At 35.3% G+C, this 27,427-nt stretch overlaps 1 protein-coding gene across 8 annotated transcripts in view; it reads left to right on the forward strand.

Annotated features, from left to right (window-relative positions):
• ehf (ets homologous factor) overlaps positions 1–22,473 on the forward strand; it is a 101,273-nt gene extending 78,800 nt beyond the window's left edge. For 3 of the 8 annotated variants that reach the window (XM_073942221.1, XM_073942220.1, XM_068217403.2), the window contains 8 exons: positions 10,897–11,005; positions 13,318–13,575; positions 15,472–15,528; positions 15,711–15,770; positions 15,890–15,958; positions 21,328–21,357; positions 21,562–21,757; positions 21,846–22,473. In XM_073942221.1, the coding sequence (XP_073798322.1) occupies positions 10,897–11,005; positions 13,318–13,575; positions 15,472–15,528; positions 15,711–15,770; positions 15,890–15,958; positions 21,328–21,357; positions 21,562–21,757; positions 21,846–21,945 (879 nt within the window). In that variant the 3' untranslated portion in view covers positions 21,946–22,473. Of the gene's footprint in view, positions 1–2,145; positions 2,287–10,896; positions 11,440–11,498; positions 13,576–15,471; positions 15,529–15,710; positions 15,771–15,889; positions 15,959–21,327; positions 21,358–21,561; positions 21,758–21,845 lie in introns of those variants that run through there. The other 5 variants (XM_073942222.1, XM_068217404.2, XM_073942223.1 and 2 more) reach the window with 4 other exon arrangements.
• Positions 22,474–27,427: the final 4,954 nt, after the last annotated feature.

Genomic DNA, 27,427 nt, shown 5'->3' on the forward strand with positions numbered 1-27,427 from the left:
GTGCTCTATTGGATTGAGATCTGGGAACGGAAGGGCATTCGCTGCGTAAAGCATATGCCAGAGTAGTTGGTGGTTCATTCTGCTGTGTTGACCCCTGATGGATCAGGGACTGAGTCAGAGGAAAATGAATGAATGAATGAAAAATAAGTTGACAAAAAATATTTTGAGTGTGTAAAAATGGTGGATTTAATTTATTTCTTTATTATTATTTTGCTAAATTGAAACCATTTTATGCGTATATATAAATATGCTTGGAAAATATTTCACTTGAAAGAAAATTAAATATGCAAATAAAGTTAAAAAATAATGTACATATAATGTGAAACATTACTTACATCACAGTAAAGCAAAAACACTTTTATTTTGAAATCATATTATTTTAATTAAATTTAATTTAAATTTTTCACATTTTAACATTTTTTGCGGCTTAGTCATTTTATTAATCAGGGGTCGCCACAGCGGAATGAACCACCAACTTATCCAGCACATGTAGCAGATGCCCTTCCAGCTGCAACCCATCCCTGGGAAACATTCACACACACACACTCATTCACACACATACACTACGGACAATTTAGCCTACCCAATTTACCTATGGCGAATGTCTTTGAACTGTGGGGGAAACCTAAGCACCGGGAGGAAACCTACACAAACATGATGAGAACATGCAAACTCCCCACAGAAATGCCAAATGACCCAGCCAAGGCTCGAACCAGTGACCTTGCTATGAGACGATCATGCTAGCTACCCACTGTGCCACTGTGACACCTTTAAAGAAATAATTTGCAATGTAATGTGCTTAAGTATTTTAAGTATTTTCCCTTAGTCTTTATTAATAATTTCCTTTTAAAACATTTAAGGAACCTAGTCAGCTCCCTTAAATGAACAAATAACACTAAAATGCAGACATTCTCACCCCAAAAAATGTTTTAGATAAAAGACTCACATGACTGTAAATAAATTATAAAAAAAAACATTTAATAAATAAACAAATATATACGTGTCCGCACAGGAGTGCATCCATATGTAATCACAGTTTCAGTGCAGCTTTAAGAGTCTCTACTGTACATGATGCCATCCCAGTTTTATAGATCTTCAAAACATAATCTCGTCTTGACATAATGGAAAGAAAACAGCACAGATGATGTGTACTGCAAAGCTGTTTTAAGGCAAGCATTCGTGGTTCGTTACGATTTGTTTACGTAACTATAGCAACTGCTGCGCCCGTCGCCATATGTTGCCAGAAACTACAGTGAAACACTTTTAAAAAGACACTTAGGTAGAGGGTGACAGATAAGAAGTTTGTTGCAATGCTCTTAATGAATTTCCTTAGTTAAATTACATAGGACTTTCATGCAAGCGGGCACAGGTGTTGATTGTAAATGACGTCACTTGCAGAGGAAGTGCAGTTGCTTGAAAGTGCAAGTGCGAGAGTGCAAGCCTGCAAGTGCAAATCTGCAGCTATTGGGTCAGTCAGTCGACAGCGGCCTCTGGTGGATTCACGTGAGAATAGCAGGCGTGAATGGCTCTCGCAAGAGAAATCTGAGATCTTAAAGCGTACACAGTGGCCTCTAGTGGATTCACGAAAACAAAAAATGCAAAAGCTCCTGGGACGTATTTGGCGCTCTCCAGAAATGTATACAGGGGTATGTACAGATTGCGCCTGGGTTGAATAAAGGAGGTCTTGTGGTGCAAAGAAATTGTTGTTTGAAGTCTGTTATTCACACTGTAATGAATGCAGGCTTCCAAACACACTTCATTCATGTTGTCCAAACACAAATCAATCAAGTTAACTTAATTGTTTTTTTTTTACAAATTTAAGTGGATTGAGCATAAAACAATTAAGCTGTCCAAAAATAATTAGCAATAATTGTGATTTTTACAGCTCAATTTAAATAAGTGCTTTGAACAAGCAGCTATTTTTTAAGGCAAACAGGATGGTTCAGTTTTCGTTAAACATCAACAGATTAAACTGGCAGGATTGCTGAAGCGTGTGTGTGTGTGCTTCATAGTGAAAGTAGCTCTCTACAATCCTTTTTTTTTTTTTTGGCATCATGCAAATACACTCACCTGGCATGAATATCAGCCAATCAAAGCAGAAGGAAGCAGGTAGAATAAAAATCCTCATTGGTCAGCGTGAAGTTCATAAGTTCAGCAGGCCTAAACACTGACAGGTTCACAGTTCTGTCTCTCTATCAAACTCAAACCTCTGTCCCGTACAGACACCAAACACTTCAGACAACTTTAACTTTCTAGTCCGACTGGATCCCATTATCAACATCTCTGGTAAGGAATCATTTCATTCTCTTTGATTTTCTACTGGGGAAAAAAACAAAGTTTGTTTGTCAGTACAGGGGATGATGGAAAGTTGTTTAGTGTTACAATGGATATACGAGAGCTGTGAAGTGTATGTCTTTATTTTAAAAATGAAAGTACATTTTGTTCCTTTTTTTGTTGTTTTTACTCGGGGAACTTTACCTCACATAAGGCTTTTTTGTTTTTTTAGATGCATGTTAAACAGGTTTGCAGGCAAACTTGTCACATATTTTAAGATCAACTCCAACTACTAGTTTGCACATTGCTGTTGAATTTAGAAAGTTATTTTAAAGAAAGAATTTACGTGATTTTGTCTACTGTACTATATCATACTATTAAAATACACACACACACACACACTTTTTAAAATATTTCCCAAATTATGTTTAACAGAGCAAAGAAATTTTCACAGTATGTCTGATAATATTTTTTCTTCTGAAGAAAGTCTTATTTGTTTTATTTCAGCTAGAATAAAAGCAGTTTTTCATTTTTAAAGTCCACTTTAAGGTCAAAATTATTAGCCCCCTTTAGCTCATTTTTTTAGATAGTCTCCAGAACAAACCATCATTATAAAATAACTTGCCTAATTAACCTAGTTAAGCCTTTAAATATCTAGTAAAATCGTATTTACTGTCATCATGGCAAAGATGAAATAAATCAGTTGTTATAAATGAGTTATGTTTAGAACTATTATGTTTAGAAATGTGTTGAAAAAATATTTTCTCTGTTAAACAGAAACTGGGGGAAAAATAAACATATAAACTAAAATTATTCTGACTTTAATAATTCAGGGGGGCTAATAAATCTGACTGTGTATAAATATTGTGTGTGTGTGTATGTATACATGTTTTTCAATTTATAATATTGTTTTACTATACTCTAATTTAAATCTATGTGAAACCTAGAATATTGAAATGTGAAGAAAATAATATTTGCCGTTAAATATATTATATTTTGTAACTTAAAAATACAAACAGTGGATCTGCTATTTAGCTAAATATACAAAATAAGATATTAATATAAATATTTAAAGATCTAGATATTTCATCCTCCATAATTATAATGAAACCATAAAACCTGAATAAATAAACCAAACAAAACATTTATTATTTATACATTTTGTAAACAGCTTTTTACTGCTTTAAAAGTATTTTGTGATCTATATTGAGTCAGAATTAAAATTATTTCAAGAGTTCACACTTAGATATTGCTTGATAATGATAGCAGATTTGGCATGCTGTCCCGGGAGAGAACCCTGAGATCGGAGATAATTGAGCCCAGGGCTCCCGCCTGGTCAATGAGCATGTAAGGTGGTACGAGATCAGGTAGTTCTCGAGAGCTTCCCCTGGTAAAAGAGGAAATGGGGTGGATGGGGGGATTCTTCAAAAAAGGAATAATGCTAGACAAGCTATTTATAGCTAGTTCGGAATAATCCGATTGGCTTACTAATGATTACAAATGAGAGACCAGCCATGATCAATCAAATCACAAGCTCCTCTCAAAATTAGTTTATGAAACTTCACTTAATAAAGATTTCAGACATGTTGTTGTTAAAATACAACAGACAAGTACAGCTAATGTTAATTTAAATGTAGGTTATAATATATATTTAATACAAATTTGATCATATAAATGGTATAATAATATAAATGTTATTTAAACTTGATTAATCATCTGTTTATCTGTTTAGTTCTTGAACCATTTTCTAAATTATAACTATATTTATCTATATTTATTATAGTATTATTAACTTTGAGTAAAAACTAAACTAATGTAAACTACTAATGACATTTCTTCCAAATATTAAATATATATATATATATATATATATATATATATATATATATATATATATATATATATATATATATATATATATATATATATATATTTTTTTTTTTTTTTTTTTTTTTTTTTTTTAAATCTAAATAAAAATGTGCCGAGTTTTTAGACATAATTTTCAGACAGCACAATAACAATGTTTTAAATGCAGTTAAAAGAATAGCTAAAAATACAGTTCATGTTTTTAACTGTTAAATATTTTTAAATGTTAATTCTGTTAATATTTTTAGCTGTGTTTAAAAATTTAATCAAGAAAGTTTTGAACCAACTTTTAAAAAGCTGCAAAAAATGTCTTTAAAGGTCATTATTTGAATAAAAATCACTTTTCGCTTTGCACATGCATTGGTTGCTTATCTCTATATAATAAAATGTCATTCATTAATTTTTTTGTGTGTAACTCGAGCGTCTGGATTCTTTGTAGAGCCGATAAACCCTTTGCGAGTTGTGTACAACACAGACAAATGAAGTGTAAACGGCCCCTATGGCTTCGCAAATGAGAGAAGTGTCTTTGGCGTGTAGCCCAGCTCAGTGGCTCAGTTACTGTAAAGAATGTCATAAACACCAAAATATGTGTTTATAGTTTTGTTTTTCCTCATACATTACGATAGACTTTACTATAGTAACAGCAGTCTGGGATATAACACATCAGATGAGTTTCGTAATGCTGGAACGAATCTGGCGACCTGATTTTCCTGTTAAAAATGACACAATGAACGATTCATAAGTCATTTGATTTATGAATGATCTTTGAGTTGGAGGGGAAAAACGTTTCGCTTGTCAAATTACGATTGTGCAAAATACCCATTTATATTTATTTTATATGTTTCCTTATGTGACAAACATTTTAGAAAATTATGTTTTAAATTAATTGTACATTTTACGCATTTGTACATATAACAGTTTAATAAACAAACTGGTAACATTTTAGTTTAAGTAACAATCCACACCATTTACTACTGGACTATTACCTGCCTATTATTAAGATAACTGTTTATTAGCACTAATGAACCATCATCTACTTTTACATTCCAAGTCCTACCAAAAGCCCACACCTACACCCAACTACTACCTTACTAATTAATAAGCAGCTAATTACTAGTTTATTAAGCTAAACGTCTTAGTTAATGGTTTGTTAATAGCATGGATTATACAATAAAATAAAGCGTAAACAAATATTTTATCTATTATAATCTACTGTTAATATATGAACTGTTTATTAGCACTTATGAACTATACTACTTCTTTTACATACCAAGTCCTACCCAAAGCCCACACCTAAACCTAAACTCCCAACTACTATCTTACTAATTAATATGCAACTAATTACTAGTTTAAGTGATGCAGTGGCGCATTAGGTAGTGCTGTCGCCTCACAGCAAGAGGGTCACTGGTTCGAGTCTCGGCTGGGTCAGTTGGCGTTTTTGTGTGGAGTTTGCATGTTCTCCCTGAGTTCGCGTGGGTTTCCTCCTGGTGCTCCGGTTTCCCCCACAGTTCAAACACATGCGCCATGGGGAAATTGGGTAAGCTGAATCATCCATAGTGTATGAGTGTGAGTGAGTGTGTATGGATGTTTCCCAGAGATGGGTTGCAGCTGGAAGGGCATCCGTTGTGTATAACAAATGCTGTATAAGGAAACCCAAGATTAATAAAGGGACTAAGCCGAAAAGAAAATGAATGAATAATTACTGGTTTGAATTAAACGTCTTAGTTAATGGTTTGTTAACAGCATGGATTATACAATAAAATAAAGTGTAAACAAATGTTTTATTGATTTTTTTCTATTAAGATAATAACTGTTTATTAGCACTTATGAACTGTGATCTTATTTTACATCCCAAGTACGACCCAAAGCCCACACCTAAACCCAACTACTACGTTACTAATTAACAAGTAGCTAATTACTAGTTTATTGAGCTAAACTTCTTTGTTAATGGTTTGTTAATGGCATGGATTATATATTAAAATGAAACATAAACAAATATTTTATCTATTATTATTTATTGTTAAAATTTTATCTATTATTATCTATTGTTAAGATATTAACTGTTTATTAGCACTTATGCACCACGATCTTCTTTTACATACCAAGTCCTACCCAAAGCCCAGACCTAAACCCAACAACTACCTTACTTATTATTAAGTAGCTAATTACTAGTTTATTGACCTAAACATCTTAGTTATTGATTTGTTAATAGCATGGATTATACATTAAAATAAAGCATAAACAAATTGTTTATCTTTTATTATCTATTATTAAGATATTAACTGTTTATTTGCACTTATAAACCATGATCTTCTTTTACAGTACATACCAAGTCCTACCCAAAGCCCAGGCCTAAACCCAACTACTACTTTCGTAATTAATAAGCAGTTATCTACTCATTTATTGAGCTAAACGTCTTAGTTAATGGTTTGTTAATAGCATAGATTGTATATTAAAGTGTAAACAAATATTTTATCTATTTTTATCTATTAAGATAATAACTGTTTATTAGCACTTATGAACTGTGATCTTATTTTACATCCCGAGTCTGACCCAAAGCCCACACCTAAACCCAACTGCTACCTTACTAATTAACAAGTAGCTAATTACTAGTTTATTGAGCTAAACTTCTTTGTTAATGGTTTGTTAATGGCATGGATTATATATTAAAATGAAACATAAACAAATATTTTATCTATTATTATTTATTGTTAAGATTTTATCTAATATTATCTGTTGTTAAGAAATTAAATGGTTATTAGCACTTATAAACCATGATCTTCTTTTACATACCAAGTCCTACCCAAAGCTCAGACCTAAACCCAAGTACTACTTTAGTAATTAATAAGCAGCTGTCTACTCATTTATTGAGCTAAACGTCATAGTTAATGGTTTGTTAATAGCATGGATTATACATTAAAATAAAGTGTGAAGAAATATTTTAACTATTATTATCTATTGTTAAGACGTTCATTAGTACTTATGAACCATTATCTTCTTTTACATTCCATGTCCTACCCAAAGCCCACACCTAAACCTAACTACTCCTTACTAATCAATAAGCTAATTACTAGTTTAGTGAGCTAAACGTCTTTAGTTAATGGTTTGTTATTGAGTTTAAACATTAAAATTAAGCGTAACCAAATATTTTAATATTGTTAATAAACACAAATTAATGGAATAATTTCATCGAAATAACTTTAGCGTGAGAGCATCAAAACATTGAGTTAATCTGTCTAGTTTTTTTTTTTTTTTAGGAAAAATACACAAGCTTCTAATATCCTTTGTTTGCTTGAGGTGTGAACATTATCTGTTGTTAGCATAGCTCCTGTCGGTTTTACACACATTCCATAAAATGATCTCCTAGGCCATCTCAGAATCAATAAAAAAGACAACTGAAGGTCAGATTTCACGCTGGAAGTCAATCAGCAGAGCCGAGAGCACAGGTAATGCTGTTCACATACGCTGTTAAACACTAATGCATATACGAGAAATAAACAGGTTCAATCAAACTAAACAGGTTTACAAGCCTTCGGAGGAATGTCAATAAGAGTAGTCAATGCAAATATTTCTGCCTCTGTTGTAGGCATTGCTACTGTCAGTCTGTCGAATCAAATTAACTTTGACTTTGTGTCAAAAAAACTAAACGGGTTTTAAAGAGGGATTCGTAGTTATGTGTATGTTTGTTTTGTACTGTATGCTTTAAAAATGCTAGGGGGGGACAACATGAAGGAATTCAGTTAACTTTAAGAGGATTGAACATAAAACAATTAAGCAGTCCTGAAAGAAAAACTCAAGAATTGTGTTGATTTGTCTCATTTTAAATAAGTATTTTGAACAAACCGTGTTAGTGTAAACTACTTATGACATTTTTTCCAAATTTTATTTATTTAAAATAAATGTTTTCAGACATACTGTAATTTTAGACAGCACAATACCAATGTTTTAACTTCAGTTAACCCTCCTGTTGTGTTCACATCCCACCCCCGTTGCTTTATTGTTCCTAGTAAAAACTCACCAGTCTGTTTTACCTGCTCTTATATTAGGACACATTTTTTCACCACCAGATTTTTGTTGATTAATTTTTAGCTGTGAACAAAGTGGTGTTTAATACTATTTAACATGATATGCTCATCCCCTAATGATGGTTGGGTTTAGGGTTGGGGTTTTGTTCCCTCTTTTTAAAATCAACTTGTATGAATTAGTCACTAAACTGGCAAAACGTAAAATAGTTACGTTTCTTTGTGAGAAAAGGCTGGAGGATCGGCGCATAAGCATGGAAAAGAGATGTATACCTGCAAAAGATATTATTCAGTCAGAAATGAGTGAGTGAGTTGGGGTGTTGTGTATGGCAGACATCCCAAGTTCGCCAAACAGGCCCCCACGAAAGATAATTGTGTTTTTTTAACAATGATACATTTGTAACCACCAACAATGCACTTCCGAAAATGCATAGAGACTCCCGGATGCCAGCATTCATACATCTATGCCCGGGAATGACTAGGGATGTCTGGTATGAGGATGTTTTCTGTCTGATGGACGTCTGATTTTTATCCGGTTATCTGTTCATTTGCTTTTGGGGTCGCTTTTAACCGGGAACACCTCAGGTGAAACAAGGTTGATTGAAAACATTCAAAATTTAATGAGGGGATCATCACTTTTCCATGTTCGAGTGCATGGTGTGGAGGATATTATAAGGCCTTGAGGTAATCAGATGTAAAACACTATATTCATAAGTCTTTTAAGTTAATAAAAGAAATAAGAAATTAAGAAATTATTATTTTGATGGAATTGCACTGATTTTCAATCCCAACAAATAAAATATTGTCATTTTCCTAAATTACATTTATTTTCTCAATTTTAAAGAAATGCAGTCAGACTTTTGTTGAATAAAACAAATATTAACATTTTACTCAAACCCATACATAATAAGTCCAGTAATTCCACAGAAACTGAAAGTCTCTACGCTTTCTCTGACTTTTTTGACTTGTAAGGGAACCATCACACTAAAAGCCCCAAAATATTCTTCATTCATTTTCCTTCAACTGAGTCCTTGATTATCAGGGGCCGCCTCAGCAGAATGAAGTGCCAACTATTCCAGCATATGTTTTACGCAGCAGATGCCCTTCCAGCTGCAACATATCAATGGGAAACACCCATTCACACACACTACAGCCAATTTTGTTTACCCAACTCACTTATACCACATGCCATTGGACTGTGGGGGAAAGTAAAGCACTCACCAACACGAGGAGAACATGCAAACTCCACACAGAAATGCCAACTGGCTCAGCCTAGACTCAAAACAGCAACCTTCTTGCTGTGAGGCGACAGTGCTAACCATTGAGCCACTGTCCCGCCCCTATCCCCATTTGTTTTGGCATCATGTTGTTCTAAGTGACTTTGCTTGTTTTCACTTTTAAATATTTTGGGATGGGGGCGGGACAGTGGCACAGTGGTTAGCACTGTCGCCTCACAGCAAGAAGTCCTTTCAGAAGTTCGAAACAGCTTGCCAAAGAAACCTTGAGTGTGGCGGCCATGTTGTTTTTTTACACCAATGTTCCTTTCACAAGTGAACGAGTGACTTCAAATGCAAAATTGCCAGATCTAACAACCTAAGCAGAAATTGGCATTGATGATTTGATTTTAAAAAGTTGAAGGAAGTGTAACTTTATGCAAATGAGCAGCAACCAACCAATAGCAGTCAAGTCTGTAACAATCACATCATCCATGTCTTACCAGAACCCATAGTTAAAAATAGGCAGTTATATTGATTTGAAGGAAGAAAACTGATTGTGTAGATACAATTTATATCTGTTTATTAAACAATTTGTTACCACTAACAATGTTCTGATATACAATGAGACATAAAGATGCATAATAAACATCAAGAAAACCAGTAAATTACTAACTTGCATCACCCCAGTTTATGTTAAGACCGACTGTAATTGTTTTCCATTGAGTTAGCATGTTGCTATGCTAACAGTGCAGTCTACTCGGGTATAACAGTGCCATACAATTATTTATCTATATATTTCATGATCAGGATGTGATTATGATTAGCTTTTATTACGCTTAACTCGTAAGGTAGCATTAAGCTAACTTCAACAGCTAAATTTAACACAAAGGGATTTAAAGCATTAGTTCAAAGCAGTTCAAAAGTGTTTTGTATAACGCTGAAAGTAGATCCGATGATATAAGCTATGACTGCACCATTGATCTAACTGTTTAACTGAAGGACAGGTGGACCTTTATGTATGCAAAGCAGCTCAACACACGGACACATTCCTGTGCAAATGTGTCTGCATGTGTGGTTGAGCGTGGCACGAAGGACACCTACGCAGCCTTCACCCCCTCCCTTTACCCCTCCGAACATACAGGACCTTTGTTTTCCCTCCCTGATCACAACTGGAAACTGGTATAACGTCTACACTTTAATTATACGTCCACTTTTGAGCTTGTGTGTATGTTTACTATTACAAGAATGTCGTCAAGTGTGGTGTTACTCTGCCGCTCGACAAGTTTCATCATGACTGATTTTCCATAGTGTAGTAGAGTAAGGCTTGGGGCTAAAAATTAGAGGGCTGTTGGATCGATGGCCACAAGTACAAAAAAACTCAACTCCATTCCTTCTTCCAACGTAAACTCTGATTCTTTTAGTCTACGTTAAGGTTGCAATGCGTCAGAAAGTGGCAGAATCATGTTTGGTTGTGTGGCAGCAAATGAAGTTTCTTTTCTGTTTCCTATATTCAACAGCACTGGATCATGGTCCTTCAGGCCAGTGGTGTCATGAGTATCCCAGCTACTGTGAGTGTTGACAACCAGCTACCTGCTTCTTGGACGACCCATTACAACTGCACTGATGGTAATATGTTATCTCATTTGAAACCTTGACATACGGAGCCTAACAAGGGACTCTTATGAAAATATTCCGTGGTCCAGTGCAAAAACAGTTTTGTTTATCACCCTTTCTGGCAGGTTAATCATTTACTCTAGCAGTCACTGCGGGAGTTACCAGGTTATCAGTTGCGGGGACCATGATATAGATAGTGAAAGTGATTCACACTTATCTAGAAATCATGTGCAGTACTTTATTTACATTCCTAACAGTGTGAAACTGTCTTCTCTATTTGATATAAGTTTTACCATTGCTAAAATACTGGCTTAGCTGCTCAATGGCATAAATTATGTCCTTTCTAACTTTGAGGTCTTCGACCTTGGTCCCAAAGACCCACAATTCAACCTCAATAAAACCCCTTAATAAACTAGGATAACGGTGGCTAGTGAAGTGCTGTGCAGGTAAAGCTCACTCCTCTGACCTCTAAAGGTGCTCTAGCGACGGAAGCCATGGTCTTTAGCCTCCTTGTTAGAGCAACCGACTCCCATGTGGAAGGTCACTAGTTTGATCCTAGCTCAGAGCTGGTTGGGTGATGTAGGACCGGTGGGGATTACATTGGTGCCGTGACCCAGATAGGAGTGAGGTTTAGGGGGTGAGTGTAACGGAGGCCAGATAGTGAAGTGCTGTGCAGGTAAACCTCAGACCGCTGACCTCTAAAGGTGCTTTAGCGGCAGACACTAGAAGCCATGGTCTTTACCCTTCTTCTTAGAACAACCAACCCCCATGCGGAAGGTCGCCTGTTCGGTTCCAGCTAGGAGCGAGTTGGGTGATGTAAGACCAGCAGGGGTTACACTACCTATTCAAGGAGTTTTGAATTTGGATGTGATAATCACAAGTGAGCGTGATGAGAAAGGTTGGAAATTACCTGTTTAAGACAGTCAGTCACGAGAAGCCAGTTTAAAGACTGGCACGATCTAAACAAATAAAACGTCTTTAGAGAATTTACTTCAACAAAGACACTGCTGGTTAATCAGCTGTACCCTCGAACGTAGCTTGGAGTAACATAGAGTACACAAGCTCCTAATCAATCATTTAAGTTTGTTCTGATACGAGTAGTATTTCTTTTCTGGTTCTTCTAGATCATGGGTGTTCATATCTGTTTATTGAGGGACATTGTCCTGAATAGATTATTTTCAACCTCAATTTGATGGACCTGGACAGCCAATTATTTTTCCAGGACAGAAGGTCCCAGGGGGCTTGCTTGAAGACTTTCTTGCTTAAGTCTGGCCCCATGTCAAACTGTAAGGTCTCAGTCGTTATAATGTCAGACTGAACAACAATGAAGAGGTGCAAAACACAGACACATGCAAGATCATGTGAAGTTTGATGTCATCAATCCATGACAGGATCCATAGGTTCAGTAACCCACATTCTGAAGTGATACCTTAAAGCACAGGTGACAATTCCAGTTCCCAGAGGGCCGCAGCTCTGCACAGTTTAGTTCCAACCCTGCTCCAACACACTTAACTGTAGGTTTCAAACAAGCCTGACAGACTCAATCAGTTTGATCAGGTGTGTTTAATTAGGGTTGAAACAGTGCAGAGCTGCGGCCCTCCAGGAACTGGAATTGACACCTGTGCCTTAAAGTGAACATAAATAATCTGTAGCATTAATTTGACTGATAACTTGCATTGAAGATAAAACCAGAAATGAAGCTGTTTTGACATTTCCCTGAAGTGGTTTTTAGTTGTTTTACTGATTGTGTCATTAGGTTTAGTGCTCCTATTGGTTATTGGCTTGACACTTGTTGTAAGAAATTCTAGCTGCAGGAAATAGTCTGACATTTTCTGACTCTGCCACAGAATTTAATTAAAGGAAACATTTGATTGCAACTGTCATGAATTGGCTCTTGGTGAACATGCCAAACTAGTGATCAGACACTAGAGATTTTATCTTAAGAACATATGAATCTTTTGAGATTTTTCCTAAATCTTTCTCAGATGATCAAGTTGTGGCCGAAAGGGGCTTTTCCCCACAGACTCAAAGTTTAGCTCCAACCTCAATTTGGCAGACCAGAATCAGCTAGGCAAGGCCTTTAGACGCTCTGGAAATCTCTTGGCAAATGTTTTGCAGTTGGTTGAAGCAAAAACCAGGGGAACATTAGCCCTCCCAGAAGTGGAGTAAACACCCCTTTAGATGATTTTGTCTCACTTAGCCATATTCTCTAAAAATCTTAAACATGTTTAAGCTAGATGGTTCTGGTCAAGCTGACCAATGTAGTAACAGGGCTTTAAAAGTGGCATCTTTTTAAACTGTTTTCCTTCAACTTGTATCCACAGTTTCTATGATGACGTCCAATTTTACAAGTCGACTCTGGACTCAGGATCCTCACCCACAGAATTGGACAAAGTTTCAGGTGTGGGAATGGCTCCAACAGACACTGGACATGCACCAAATTGATGCCACCAGCATTCCCTTTCAAAACTTTGACCTTGACGGGAGGCAACTGTGCAACATGAGCTTCCAAGACTTCACACGGGCGGCCGGATCCGTAGGTTCAATTCTATTTCAGAGCCTGACTGACCTCAAGTGGAATGGTAAGATCCAGATGTAATTCAGTTGAATCTTTACCCGGTCTACTTTGCCAGCTCTAAAAGAATGATAAATGGGATTTTGCCATGTAGAAAATGTCACTGAATCAACAAAGCTATCAAGAGGATATCAGATTGTTAAAGTTGGGTTTTAGTATTGGTTTTGGGTTGGAATTACTTGCTAATCTATGGTTTCCTTTTGATTGCCAGTGATGGAGTATGTTACGATTGGGGGTGAGGATAGGGTTAGGGATGTTGTGGTTGGGATTGACTTCGTTTTCAATTGTTAGCTAGCCAATTAATGATTATCCAGGTCAGAGCTATAGCCTTTGGTGTAACAGGGCTTTAGGTGACCTAGCTTGTAGTCCATTTCAAATTCAATTCTCCTCTCTCCTGTCCAATCATTTCTTGTCTCTCTTTGAATTTTCCATCAAATTAAGGTGAAAAATATCAAAAACCAAACTTAGTTGGTACACCATGGAACATGAACATTCCCAGCAGGCACGTTGATATCAAAACAACATCAAACTGCTGAAGCATGACATCAAAAACGCTAATCGGTTTCATGTCAAAACCTTGATGTCCATTTGACATCCACAGATGGATCCCATTTTGACCACCAATACAAGGACACAAAAAGTATTATAATATATGAAAGGTTTTTTTTCATCTCAAAGCTTCAATTGCAAATGATGACTTTGTATCTGTACAATGCATGTAAACTACCTTGATGTAAAAACAGCGTCAAATTGACATCTTGCATTGTCAAAAAACACGTCCAAAGTCAATTACAGGACTGTCTTATAATTAATTTTTGATGCCAATGTCAAAAGTCAATTTGATTTAGTTTTGACATCAAGGTAGTCAATTGACATCCAGTCAATTTGACGTTTTTTTTTTTAAGTTGTTTTGACATTGCCGCTGAGATGTTTATCTTAGTATTTGCAATCCAAATATTAAGCAGTTATGGATTATGCTGTGTTTGATACTTCCAATAATTAATACCAAGCTTCTTTGTCAGAGCTTGTCTGTTTTCAAAAAGGAAGTAATGGCAGGAAGCCACTTTTTTACAATATAATCATTATATTGAGAGAAAAATGCTTTTTGGCAATGGTGAATACTTCAAAAATCCAAATTTATTAGATTAAAAACCTGGCACAAAGCGTGTAACGTTTCGAGCCACACGGCTCTTCATCAGAGTCTGTTGAAGAGCCGTGTGGCTCGAAACGTTACACGATTTGTGTCAGCTTTTTTAATTTAATAAATTTGTATTTTTGGAGCTTTGGTGTTGCCGCCTTTGATGAATGTTTAATTTGCACCTTTTGTGTTTAGAGGGATGTGCGTGCTTTTGTACAATTTTTCAATGGTGAATACTTGCAAGCATGATTTTGGAAGGTCTAGCCATTGAACCTTTGTCCCTGTTGAATTCATTAAAATATTGAACAATCCATTTCTTACACTTGAATTTGTTTAAAGAATAAATAAAAATAATTTAAAATAAATAAAATAAAATAAAAAATAAAATAAATAAAATTCATGGTGAAATGCACACAATGTAATCCTACAAGTTTTTAGATAAACGGATTGTACATTACATGTACTTGCTAAATTAAATCATAAGGCTGCTTCCCAAAAAGTTTGTAAAAAGCCAGTTTACATTTGATACTACAAGTTTGATACAGTTTCCATTACGGTGTGTTACTAAACCTTATAAAATCTAGAAAAACGAATGCAGGTGAAATATGAGAACCGTACCAGCAAGATAAACTGGTTTACGCCAACATGATGTGGGAATGACTTGGAAATGTAATGATAGCCCTTGCAAAACACACTCTGATATTGAGAAGTGTTGAAACATTCCTTCATTTTTTTTTTTGTCGTCTCTCATTTATTGTCTTGCAGGTCAGTATGGTCAAACAGATATGTTCACACCAGCCGACATTAAAACAGAAATAGATGGTGAGTATTCAAACACAAAGTAAAAGCAAAAGAGATATTGGTTTCAACTGAATCCTTTTTAGTGTGAAGTTCACATCATTTCAGTGGATTTAACAATGTCTGACTCTCATCTGAGTATCTTTTGAAAGTTGGTGACTTTTTATGTCACCATTTTGTAACTAAGTCCTTTTATTTTTATTCAGCAGACTTCCCGTGTTCAATTCTCCCCTTCAAGGAAGAATCCAGCTTTTACAGCAATCCAGGTACCTTTTTTTGTGATTTATGTATTTTCTTAATAAAACAAGTTGGTGTGTGTGTCTGTGTGTTTAAATTATCGATGCGTGAACTTGATGGTTTGACAATTTATTTCCTCTTTCCTCAGAACTGTTTGATATTAAAAGTTCATTCCAGCCTAGCTCCATATTGCCTTCGCCAGCTCCTTCAAGCCCAGGTAAAAGACCTTCATTTGAATTATCCTAAAGCTAATGTTAATATCGGTTCTCTTTTGGCTTTCAATCATATAAAAAAGTTTGTGATAATCCAACACATACATATTATGTACTATGAAACCAAAATACTCCAAAATAACCACTAAAAACAATAATTGACAAAGATGGGGTTATAAAAAAAATTAATTACCTACCTACGCCAAACGCGGGTTCAACCATGCATACCGGTTGTAAAAAAAGACCGGTTGCAATAGCAAACATGTCGTGTTCTGTGGTCAGATGTCAAATTCGACTTAAATTTTACCGTACACCACACTGCGTTTAATGCCAACCGCAGATGTCTTTGGCTAACAGCCATCAAAAGAGCTAAATGGAGTGATGACCTATTGAAAAATGCTCGACCTAATTAAAATGCAGTTCTCATTTCATATCAGTAATTTCACTCAATGCTGAATCAAACACATTACTTTTTTTTGATTGCAGCAATGATGTCAGCTAAAACTGTTAAATATGGTTAATTAAACTGTGGACACTGAATGCCAAGAATGAAATGCAAAAGTGTAAGTTCACATACCCTGCCGTACGGGTGCAGTTTACTGTCAGAATGCAGTTGTTTTGCTTGTTGATGATTACCCAGGCCTTGTATAGCTCAATCTTCTTTGCTTGTCTTTGGCTAGGCAGAACCTCGGTTTTCAGCACTAGTTTCTGGTAATCATGGATCATTATTTCTTGCACATGACCACACAGAACAAAATTGTAGGCATCCAAAGAATTGTAGGCCTTTAACTCTCTTGGAAAATCATTTGGAGTTTCAATTTGATAGCTGTATATTTCCTCTTATCCAATATCCATTGGGAGGGTGCTATCACAAATGGACCTGTCAGATGAACGCCACTCACTTTAACGTTAATTTTGCAAAATAACTGTGCTTATCACTGGGTGACAAGCTGTTATAATATGCTGAAAGCATTATTTAAATAATATATGTAATCAATATAACTTATCCCTAATACAACAACAAACTGTACCACATCGGATGTCAATCCCTCGCTGTAAATGCTAACGCTCCCGATTTATTTATTTTTTTCTGCAACCTCCCTGTGTGTGAATGCTAAATGTTTACAAACCGGTAATTCGTCTATACTTTACTAAACTAAATAAGACACAGGTGTACAACATACGCAACCATGGCAACAAAAATAATCTAAAGAGCAACCAAGAAAAAGAAACTGAAATTAAACATATTAATACATAAATGACAACACAATACTGGCAGAAACATGGTATATTTACTGTATCTAATGATAATATCATAGTATCCAAATTCCATTATATTTGTGGATATACTGAAGCATATCAAGTTGATTTAGTGTTTTGCCAAGGTTATAGGTTCCATTCCCATGGACTCAATAGTTATAGTAAAATGGCATTCGCCCCAGGTCTGTCTGTTTGTTCTTCCTTATAGCTCCTGCTGCAAAACTGAAAGGATTTGTTCGCTGCAGGCAAAAAAGGACTGAGATCTGACTAGTTAGACTGTCATGCAAAGAAATTGCAAAGCTACTGATACTAATCAGAGTCTACCCACATTCATTAATTTTCAGAGATGTATAGTGATGAAGTACAACTATTTCACTACTGTACTCAAGTACTAAAAGGCTGTATCTGTACTTTACTGGAGTATTGATTTTTTTCTCCTACTTCCACTTTTACTTCAGTACATATTTTCGATGAGTTTAATACTTTTGCTCCAATAGATTTTTTATGTGCTGCACTGTTACTCGTTACTAGGGGTGTCAAAATTATTGATATCAGTAATAGATCATAACCGGTTATTACGTACTGACGTCATTTATCTCCTATGTGCGATGTCGCAATACTATGGCGGAGGCAAGGGCGAGTAAATAACGCTCTCACTATAATGAAGGCAGCACAGCACACAAGCCGCTATTTCACTACTATGAGGAAACGCTGTAAAACTCCATCTTTACCTCTCTCTCGCTCTCTCTCTCTCATACTTTAGACATTTGACTCGCTGGCCTATTTGTGAGGTAACTTTTCCTCTCCTCTTGGCTGTTAAAGTGATACTTGTGGATACAGACACGAGCATACCTGAGGTGCAAGTTTTCTCCACTGTGTCTATTACGGATTTTTTGTGTTAACCGCGTATTATGCGCATACACACTGTAACCGAGGCTATTCTTCCTGCCATGGGTGAATAGCGCTTTTATTTCTAAAGCCGATCGCAGCCCTTTCTGTTGAGCAGGTGAAGACAATAACCAATCAAAGGGGTGTAAGACCTCACCTGTCAGCACTTAAAAAGCAAGCAGGATAATATTTACATTAGTTTATTAGCTATAAATGCTCATGCTGTCTTCTGTGCATGTGTTGGAGTTTTGTTTGATGCATTCAGAAAGAGTGTTTTCTTTGAGCAGGTCAAATTAAAGGTACAGTTCATATATCTTACCGCCGTAATAAAGAATAAAATTGTATTACAAATAATATTTAAATATTAATATGTTTATTGATTTTATTTTGAAAAATAAAAAAATGTTTAAAATAAAAAATTCTTGTGTTGTGATGAAAAAATCTAATTATGTATAGAAAGCATCGTGAATGCACCAATGCACCGAAGATACCGAATTAAACCGAATCGACGGCATGATAATCGTAACCATACCAAACCTTGAGACCAGTGAAGACTCACACCCCTACTCGTTACAATTATAGACCTTTTTCTTGGCTACTGCATGGAGGGTGCCATAGCGGCCAGAGTCTTTTGGTAGAATGTTTAGAACTTCCGTTTACAGTGTTTACAACCGGTAATTTGCGATCGGAAAATGGGTTTCAATAGTGTTTTGAGTGGATTACGGAGTGTTTTTGTGACACACAACTTTGAAAGGTGCGTGTTAAAGCTGTTATAATCTGTCAGATCTGTGGTTCAAGCGCGAGAGAAAAACGTTCTCCTAGTTCACATAAATCATAAGCCCTGTTTCTTTTCGTTCTGCTTAATCACGTGCCTCAAAAAAGATATTTAAAATAAACAAAACAATATGAGGTCTTTTGACTGCTTTCTTTAATAACCACATTACACAATACTTGTACTTTCAGTACTTTAGTACATTTTGAAATAAACTTTATTAAGCTTTACTTTAGTACTTCCACTTAAGTATGGTGCTTAAAGAGCACTTCAACTTCTGCTCAAGTCACTTTTTTCGATAGAGCACTTATACTTCTACTTTAGTCTGGGTCTCTAGTACTTTATACATCTCTGTTCATTTTTACTTCGGCTTAGTCCCTTATTTATCAAAGGTCGCCACAGCGGAATAAATCACCAACTATTCTGGAATATGTTTTATGCAGCTGATGCCCTTTTGTCTGCATCCCAGTACTGGAAAACACCCATCCACTATGGCCAATTTATTGCCTCCCTATTATTAAGACATTAACCGTTATAAAGTATTATCTCATTCTGCATCTCTACATCCTACTCATTACCAAACCTATTAAAAACTAATATTATTAATAAACATCTAAAAAGTAGTTTATTAAGCTAGTAGTGTTAGTTAATGGTTAGTTAATACTGTGAATTATGATCTAAACTAAATTGTTAACGAAATATCATATTCACATGACTCTATAGACCTAAAATTATTCATAATACCCAAAATATTGTCACTTCTATGTTATGATTTTGACTCCTAAACATGTCAAACTACACATTACTTGCTTGTGATCTTTAACAACATGTCCAACGTCATCGAGAAGACGGAACTGGTGACAGACTTCTGCAAACAAGAGTATAATCAAACAATGGCTACTGAAGTGTAAAGGAAAGAGTTTGATAAAGTTTCATGAATAATTCCTGCACTTCACTGAAGCCAGTTTCACTCTCTGTTCTGGAGAATTTGCTGGATAAATGTGAACCTGTTGTGAACTCCAAATAAAAATACATGGATTTTGTCTATAAAAACTAGCTATGCACAACTAAACGCAGCCATAGGGCTCATGTTTAGTGCCAGATGGCCTGGTACAAACCCTTGCTTTACACTTTAATAATTCTGTAATTTTTAAGAGTTTCGCTTTCAGACTCTAAATTGATGGTAGGAGAGTAGTTAAATTATGCAGAATTACCCAACTTTAAGGCTTGCTATTGTTAGTTTATTGGTATTTGCTTAATTATGGCCATTTGTAGGCGCATTTTGCACTAGACGTGCTCTGATAGTTGCTGTAGAAGGAGGGAAACTGAGAGTCTGGGTTGAAGAAGTTAATTAATTTTAAATGATAGATAATATTAACCAAACCAAACTAAAATCATTATATAGCAGAATAGATGAACATCTTGGTTCTTTCATTAGGGAATTGAAAATAAATAATACACAGATCTTTACACTCCCATCATGGCTTTCATTGGATTGCACTCTCAGACATTTTGTTTACCCCATTTAGTGAAATTGAACAATATTTACCATTGCATTAATCCAATTGTTTTAATGGGAAACCCTAACAATTCAGCTCCAACACTCTTAAAATCTGCATAAATCAGATTTTATTTTATGCCAAATTCTACACAAATTGCAAAAAAAAAAAAAAAAAGCAGATTACGTCTGGCACTGCTCAGATTATGTCTGGCACTGCTGTCTGTCAGCATTTCTCAGGCACTAAATATCCAGCTCTGTTCTAGATTGGCAAGTTGTTAAGGCCAGAGTTTAATCAATCTTTCCAACCATGAGTCCAATTTTTCTGGGCCAAATTACAAAATTTAAGACATTATTCAATACATTTTCCACAATATACAGTTGAAGTCAGAATTATTACCCCCCTTTGAATTTCTCTTTCTTTTTTAAATATTTTCCAAATGAGGTTTAAGAGAGCAAGGAAATTTTTACAGTATTTGCAATCATATTTTTTCTTCTGGAGAAAGACTATTTTATTTCCGCTAGGATAAAAGCTGTTTTTAAATGTTAATACATTAAAATTAAATACATTTTAGGGTCAAAATTATTAGCCTCTTCAAGCAATTTTTTGATAGTCTACACAACAAACTATCGTTATACAATAACTTGCCTAATTAACCTAACCTGCCTAGTTAAACTAATTAACGTAGGTAAGGCTTTTAATGTCACTTTAAGCTGTATAGAAGTGTCTTAAAAAAACATCTAAGAAAATAATATTTACTGTTATTATAGCAAAGATAAAAGAAATTAGTTATTAGAAATGAGTTATTAAAACTATTATGTTTAGATATGTGTTATTCTCTCCGTTAAACAGAAATTGGAGAAAAAAAATAAACAGGGGTGCTAATAATTCAGACTTTTACTGTATATTCAAAATTTTGAGTTGTTTCTTTAATAAGATCAATTCTCTCTTCCAGATCCCAAGCGGTCACAAGTCAAAAGACACAGTAAGTTGACAGAATCTTCCTTTCTTACTTCCCTACAGGTTTATTTTCTGTTAATGTGTCCTAAACTTCACCCCAGTCTTTGGAGAGCCTGCCTGCAGCACTTATAACTGAAACCTCTGGCACGAAGACGTGCTTTTTCATTCAAGTCTTGCTTTAAATTCCTCCTCTTTCTCATTTCATTCACACAATCTCATATTTCACCAGACCCCCGTGGGACGCACCTTTGGGAGTTCATCCGAGACATTCTCCTGAACCCCGAGCGTAACCCAGGCCTGATCAAATGGGAGGATCGCTCCGAGGGCGTTTTCCGCTTTCTGAAGTCAGAAGCTGTGGCTCAGCTCTGGGGAAAGAAGAAAAATAACAGCAGTATGACCTACGAGAAGCTCAGTCGAGCAATGAGGTAACATCTTCACCGGAGTTTCGCAGCTTCTTAAAGATTTCCGATCAATATGCTGAGCTTCTGACATGTTTCTTTTTCCTCTCTGAAGGTATTATTATAAACGTGAGATCCTGGAACGGGTTGATGGACGTAGGCTTGTCTATAAGTTTGGCCGAAACGCTCGAGGCTGGAGAGAGTCAGAGAAATGAAGGACTTTTTTTTTTCTTCGTACGTAGCTTTTAAGTGAAGCCTTTATTTATGACGCTAGTTTTGTCTTTGACGCCATGGGACTAACTTACGCTGTTGTTTTTATAATAATCACGTGCCTGTCTGTCATGTATTTTTTTTTATCTGGTTGTGTTTTTACACACTCTTCAACACTGTTTACAAATGTACCATTGACTTTTTTTTATTTGAATTCCACTCGTGTCTGGAAATGAGAATTGTAGTTTTCTTTAGTTTTATTGTTTGGATTACCGTCATTTGTCTTGAACACAGGGCCCTGAGCCCTGAGAAGTGCTGTTGAATGAACTCATAGAGGAGATTTAACTCAGTGAAACACTTAAAATGAAGGACTGGGTTAAAAAAAACAAGCAATTAAATTGCAGGTTGTGGTTTATATTGATATGGATTTCAATATACATCCTGAATCACAAAATGCCACCTTGTACATTTTTCGATGTTTGTAAATAGATGTATGTTTTACAAATTCAATAATAAAATTGTTTTTAAACATTTGTTTTTTTTGAATGAAGCTTTTTACTACTTCTTTTGGTCAACATTGGACTATTGTGGTATAATTGTTTAGCTTATACTGTAGACTTTATTTCGCATTTCTGACTCATTTTTTAGAATTTGAATACTTTTTTACACAAGTTTACAGAGCACTGGTGTTTAAACTCTATCCTGGGGGGCCGGTGTCTTGCATATTTTAGTTCCAGCCTCAATTAAACACACCTGAACCAGTTAATCAAGCTCTTTCTAGGCATTCTAGAAAACTCCAGGCAGGTGTGTTGAAGGAAGTTGGAGCTAAACTGTTATTGAAATCTTGTAAATCTGAAAGGTATTTCTTGCCATTTTAAGTACATTTCTTTATCGAAATTTTAAGTTATTTTATTGGTCTCACAATTACAATTATTTCAAAAATAGAGTTTTTATCTAAAAATTCTGCATGACTTTTTTCCTCAGAATTTTCTGTTTGTAGTTTTGACTTATATGCTATGTGGTAATCGCTGTTCATAGGCCATTTTATGTCTCAGAATTTCTTTCTCCTTTTCTTTCTCAGATTTACAACTGTAGCCTAATTTTTGCAATTTGTAGTTTAGCTACATCTCTAAATTTATTCTTTGCAATGGGCTATATGAACAGCTTGCCTTTTTCAGCCAAAGGTAAACTTCCAGTAAACGGTTTCTCTGACTAATATCAATTTTATAAGCTTTCTTTACAGTATTGACATCACAATGTATGTAAAATAAAATCAGTTAAATAAACTTAAGCGTTCATTTATTTGTTCGAGCATAAAACGAGATGACCTAGCATCGTCAATACCAGCAGAATAGTACAGAAACTCTATTAATAATACTGAGGCAAAATAAATGTTTATATTTTAAAGACATGGCAGGGAAAATTTTTATTTAATGCAGTGCTTCTTGTCTAGTTTGAGACCTACTTTATTTCAAATATCTATTAGGCAATGAACATCACTGATTTTTAAAGAAAACAGACCTCAAATGTGCCAATTTTGTAACGAAATACAGTTCACCAGAAGTGCTTGATTCAGGTTACTGAAAATTAAAAGTCCTTCTGCGTATATCCTAGAATTATTTTTCTGAGTTTATTGAATATCTTATAATTCTTAGTCATTTTTAGTAAATGTCTTTATGAAAAACTGTCGAAATTTCAGGTTTATTTAGTGGTCTCACAATTACAATTATTTAAAAATTCAGAGTTTTCATTAACAATTCTGCATGGCTTTTTTTCATCAGAATTTCACACTTGTACACTGTAAAAAATTATATGATCAGTTATTCCTGGCAGCGTATGTTTTAGGTTATTGTAACTTATTAAACTAAGTTGATCATTTTTTAACTTAATTTAATTAAATTAAGGCAACCAGGATTTTTTACAGTAGTTTTGAGTTGTCTGATAATCGCTTTTCATAGGCTAGTTTATGTATCAGAATTTCTTTCTTCTTTTCTTTCTCAGATTTAAATGTAGCCTAATTTTTAAAGCCTGAAATTTGTAGTTTGGCTCTGAATGTATTCCTCGCAACGGGTTGTATACACAGCTAGTGTTTTTCAGCCAATGGCAAACTTCCGATGAACGCGGTTTCTATGACTAATTTAAATTTCATAAGGTTTCTTTTACAGCATCAACATGTAATGTAATTAAAATACAATCAGTTTACACTGCTAACACCATCAGTACCAGAAGAATAGCGCAGAAACATTGATAAGTCTGAGGTAATATATATATTTTTTTATATTTTAAATGGATGGCAGTGCTTTTTGTCCGGTCTGAGACCACATTATTTCAAACATTAGGCAGTGAAGATCACTGATTTTTAAAGAAAACAGACTTAAACGTGGCGATTTTGTAATGGACAGACAGTTCACTGGAACCGTCAGGCTGGCTGGCTGAAAATTGAAAGTCTGTGCATATACCCCATTCACTCTTGACTCCAATTTCTTTCTGAAACGACTCAACTTCAGCATCAGACGACGACACATTTATTTCACCTGACTGAACCAGCAGCTAATAACCCTGATAAGTTCAATGCTGGACGTCGAGCAAGTCTTTTATTTCCCCTTTTGTTGCTCGGATGGCAATGATAGCTAATGATTTGCGGCAGCTGTGGCCGGAGATGTTGTCAGTGTTGAGTTATGTCAGATAAGACGAAATGCCAGCGAGTTAATTGTTCCAGAGTGCGTGCCGCGGCCGCAGAGTTGCCTCCTCCGGACAGCAGATAACCGGCTCCCGCTGCTGCGCGCGATAAGAGCCCCTGACACCCGACGCACTTTCCTGTCAAATTTTTCATAGGCAAATCCCTCTCTCACCTCCCATCCCTTCCAGAAGCTTTGCAGTTCTTTTCATAAACGTGGTTTCGCAGGGATTTATTTAGATTTTCTTTTAATCCTTATCTTTATTCACGCCCACAAAATTTGCCAGTGAGTGTTATCGTTTCATATCTGCAACTGAAGAAAACGGGCTCGTATCAGGGAACAAAACACAGCGGTTGCAAATACTGAATGTCGCTGCTGGAGTGAGACATGCTTGACAATGAGTTTATTATATGTGCTGATGATAATCCATTAAGACAACGCACTTTCTGTGATGGTGAATCTTAAATCTTTGGCTGAGGCACTTTATGATGATATAATGCAGTGTTTTTAAATCAGACGCCCCTGGAGGTCTAATAAGAAACTGCAGGGATCCGGCTGGAAAAGATTTATATCAAATGATGACATGTTAAAGGAATATTTCCCTCCAAAATGAAAACGTAATCACCCTCTAGTGGTTCCCAAACTTTTATGTGTTTCTTTCTTCGGTTAAACACAAAATAAGATACTTTGAAGAATGTTGGAAATTATTGACTTTTATAGTAGGAAAAACAAATGCTTTGGAAGTCAGTGGTTACAGGTTTCCAACATTCTTCAAAATATTTTCTGTTGTGTTCAACAGAAGAAACTCGTGAAGGTTTGAATTAAGTAAAAGGTGAGTAAATGATGGCTGAATTTCCATTTTGGATGAATCACTTTAATTTCAGTGCTGGTTTAGTATTTAATAGAATGTTTTAAATTATTTTAATGAAATTCATTGATAATGTTTCCATAATGTTGCTTAATTATTATTTCTTAAATATTAAGAGTGCTCTCCAAAATTATTTAATATTGATTTTATTGTATGTGTTAAATTCATAATTAAATGAACACTAAAATTAGTGTACAAATTATACATTGAAGAATGGGGGGGGGGGTAACTTTTCTTGGCAATGTTAATTTGTGCAATTCATGCTTCATTGCAAACGAAATTACATCTAATATATTCATAAAATGTATTTTAGTTGTCAGTGTTTTGTGGGATAGGCTATTTACTCTGATCTGATTAGCTATTTTGGCTTACTTTACGACAAACTAAGCAAACAATGCATCTAATTTTAAGTTACTTTTAGGCAATATGTTGAAACAAACACCTATTTTTTGAGAAAACGTGGTTTTCTCCACATCGTGTGAACTCATGGGGTCCTTCCATACACCCAGTGCAATGCGGCACAATGCAATTGTTGTTTGCTAGTTTCAGCTTTGCGCAAGAATTGTTTTGACGTTTTGCGCCACACTGTTTAAATAGCAAATGCATTTGCGCTCATATGTGCGCCCATAGGTGTTCTGGTCTAAAAAAGGTGGCGTGTTGAGGCGCCTTGCTGGCACGTTGCTATTTTGAGAAACTATAATAGATTTTTCAATAGACCAGAACAAAGCTGGTCTAAAGTCCAGCACAGAGCGTGTTAGCTGTACGCCTCGCTTACACACTGCTTAATACAGACAGGATTTTTTTGAACACACTTCATTATTATTGTTCATTTATTCGTTTGCTGAAAATTAGAACTGAATTTAGAAACAGTTTTGAAACAAATCTTTGCGCTTAACAAACAAAATTAATTATTTTTAGGCTAAAGGATGTCTGTGCATAAAACAAGTTTCCCTATCCACGAAAGTGAAAGTGAAAGTAAACAATGAGGAGGCTCATCTCTCATTCTCGCGCTGGAGATACTCTGTTTAACTGTTTTCTCACTGGTGAAGCGCTCAATTTTTCCACTTACAAAGTCCGCCATGTAAATAGCAAATGCGCTATGGCACACCGCAACTGACTCTTAAAGGGAATGGGAGATGAGACTCTGATGGGTTTATTCTCTAAACACTCCTATAACTCATTAAGTTACAATTCATAAGCTCATTTTAACTCATAAGCTCAACCCTTTTGGACCATGTGCCACGGCGAAAGGTGGATTTTTCCATCCTTAAAATAGCAAAAGGGATTCCGATACGCCCTTGCGCTTTGCACTTTGCGTATGGATCGTCAAAATAGAGCTCATGGTGTCTGTCGGGGCTTTAAATCAGACTGTTGAACACAATGGTATGAACCATTATAGGGGAGGTCAAATGGATGTCTAATATTGTACTCGTTACCATTATTATTTAAAATAAAGAGAGTGAACTTTTTTCTTAGTTTATATATATATATATATATACATACAGTTGAAGTCAGAATTATTAGCCCTTCTTTGCAATTTTTCTTTTCTGTTTTAAATATTTACCAAATGATGTTTAACAGAACAAGGACATTTTCACAGTATGTCTGATAATATTTTTCTTCTGGAAAAAGTTTTATTTGCTTTATTTTGGCTAGAATAAAAGCAGTTGTACATTTTAAAGACCATTGTAAGGTCAAGATTATTAGCCCTTTAAGCTATATATTTTTTAAATAGTCTACAGAACAAACAATTGTTACACAATAACTTTCCTAATTACCCTATCCTGCAAATTGTGGCGTGTTGCATTGTTGTTATTAATGACATCTCCAGCGACTAGACGACGTCAACTCTACTTTGATAAAATAAAAGTCGTCTTGCAAAAATCTGAAGTCATTAAACCCCTAAATATATATATATATATATATATATATATATATATA

Source organism: Danio rerio, chromosome 25 (genome assembly GCF_049306965.1).
Source record: "Danio rerio strain Tuebingen ecotype United States chromosome 25, GRCz12tu, whole genome shotgun sequence".
Taxonomy (NCBI): Eukaryota; Metazoa; Chordata; class Actinopteri; order Cypriniformes; family Danionidae; genus Danio; species Danio rerio.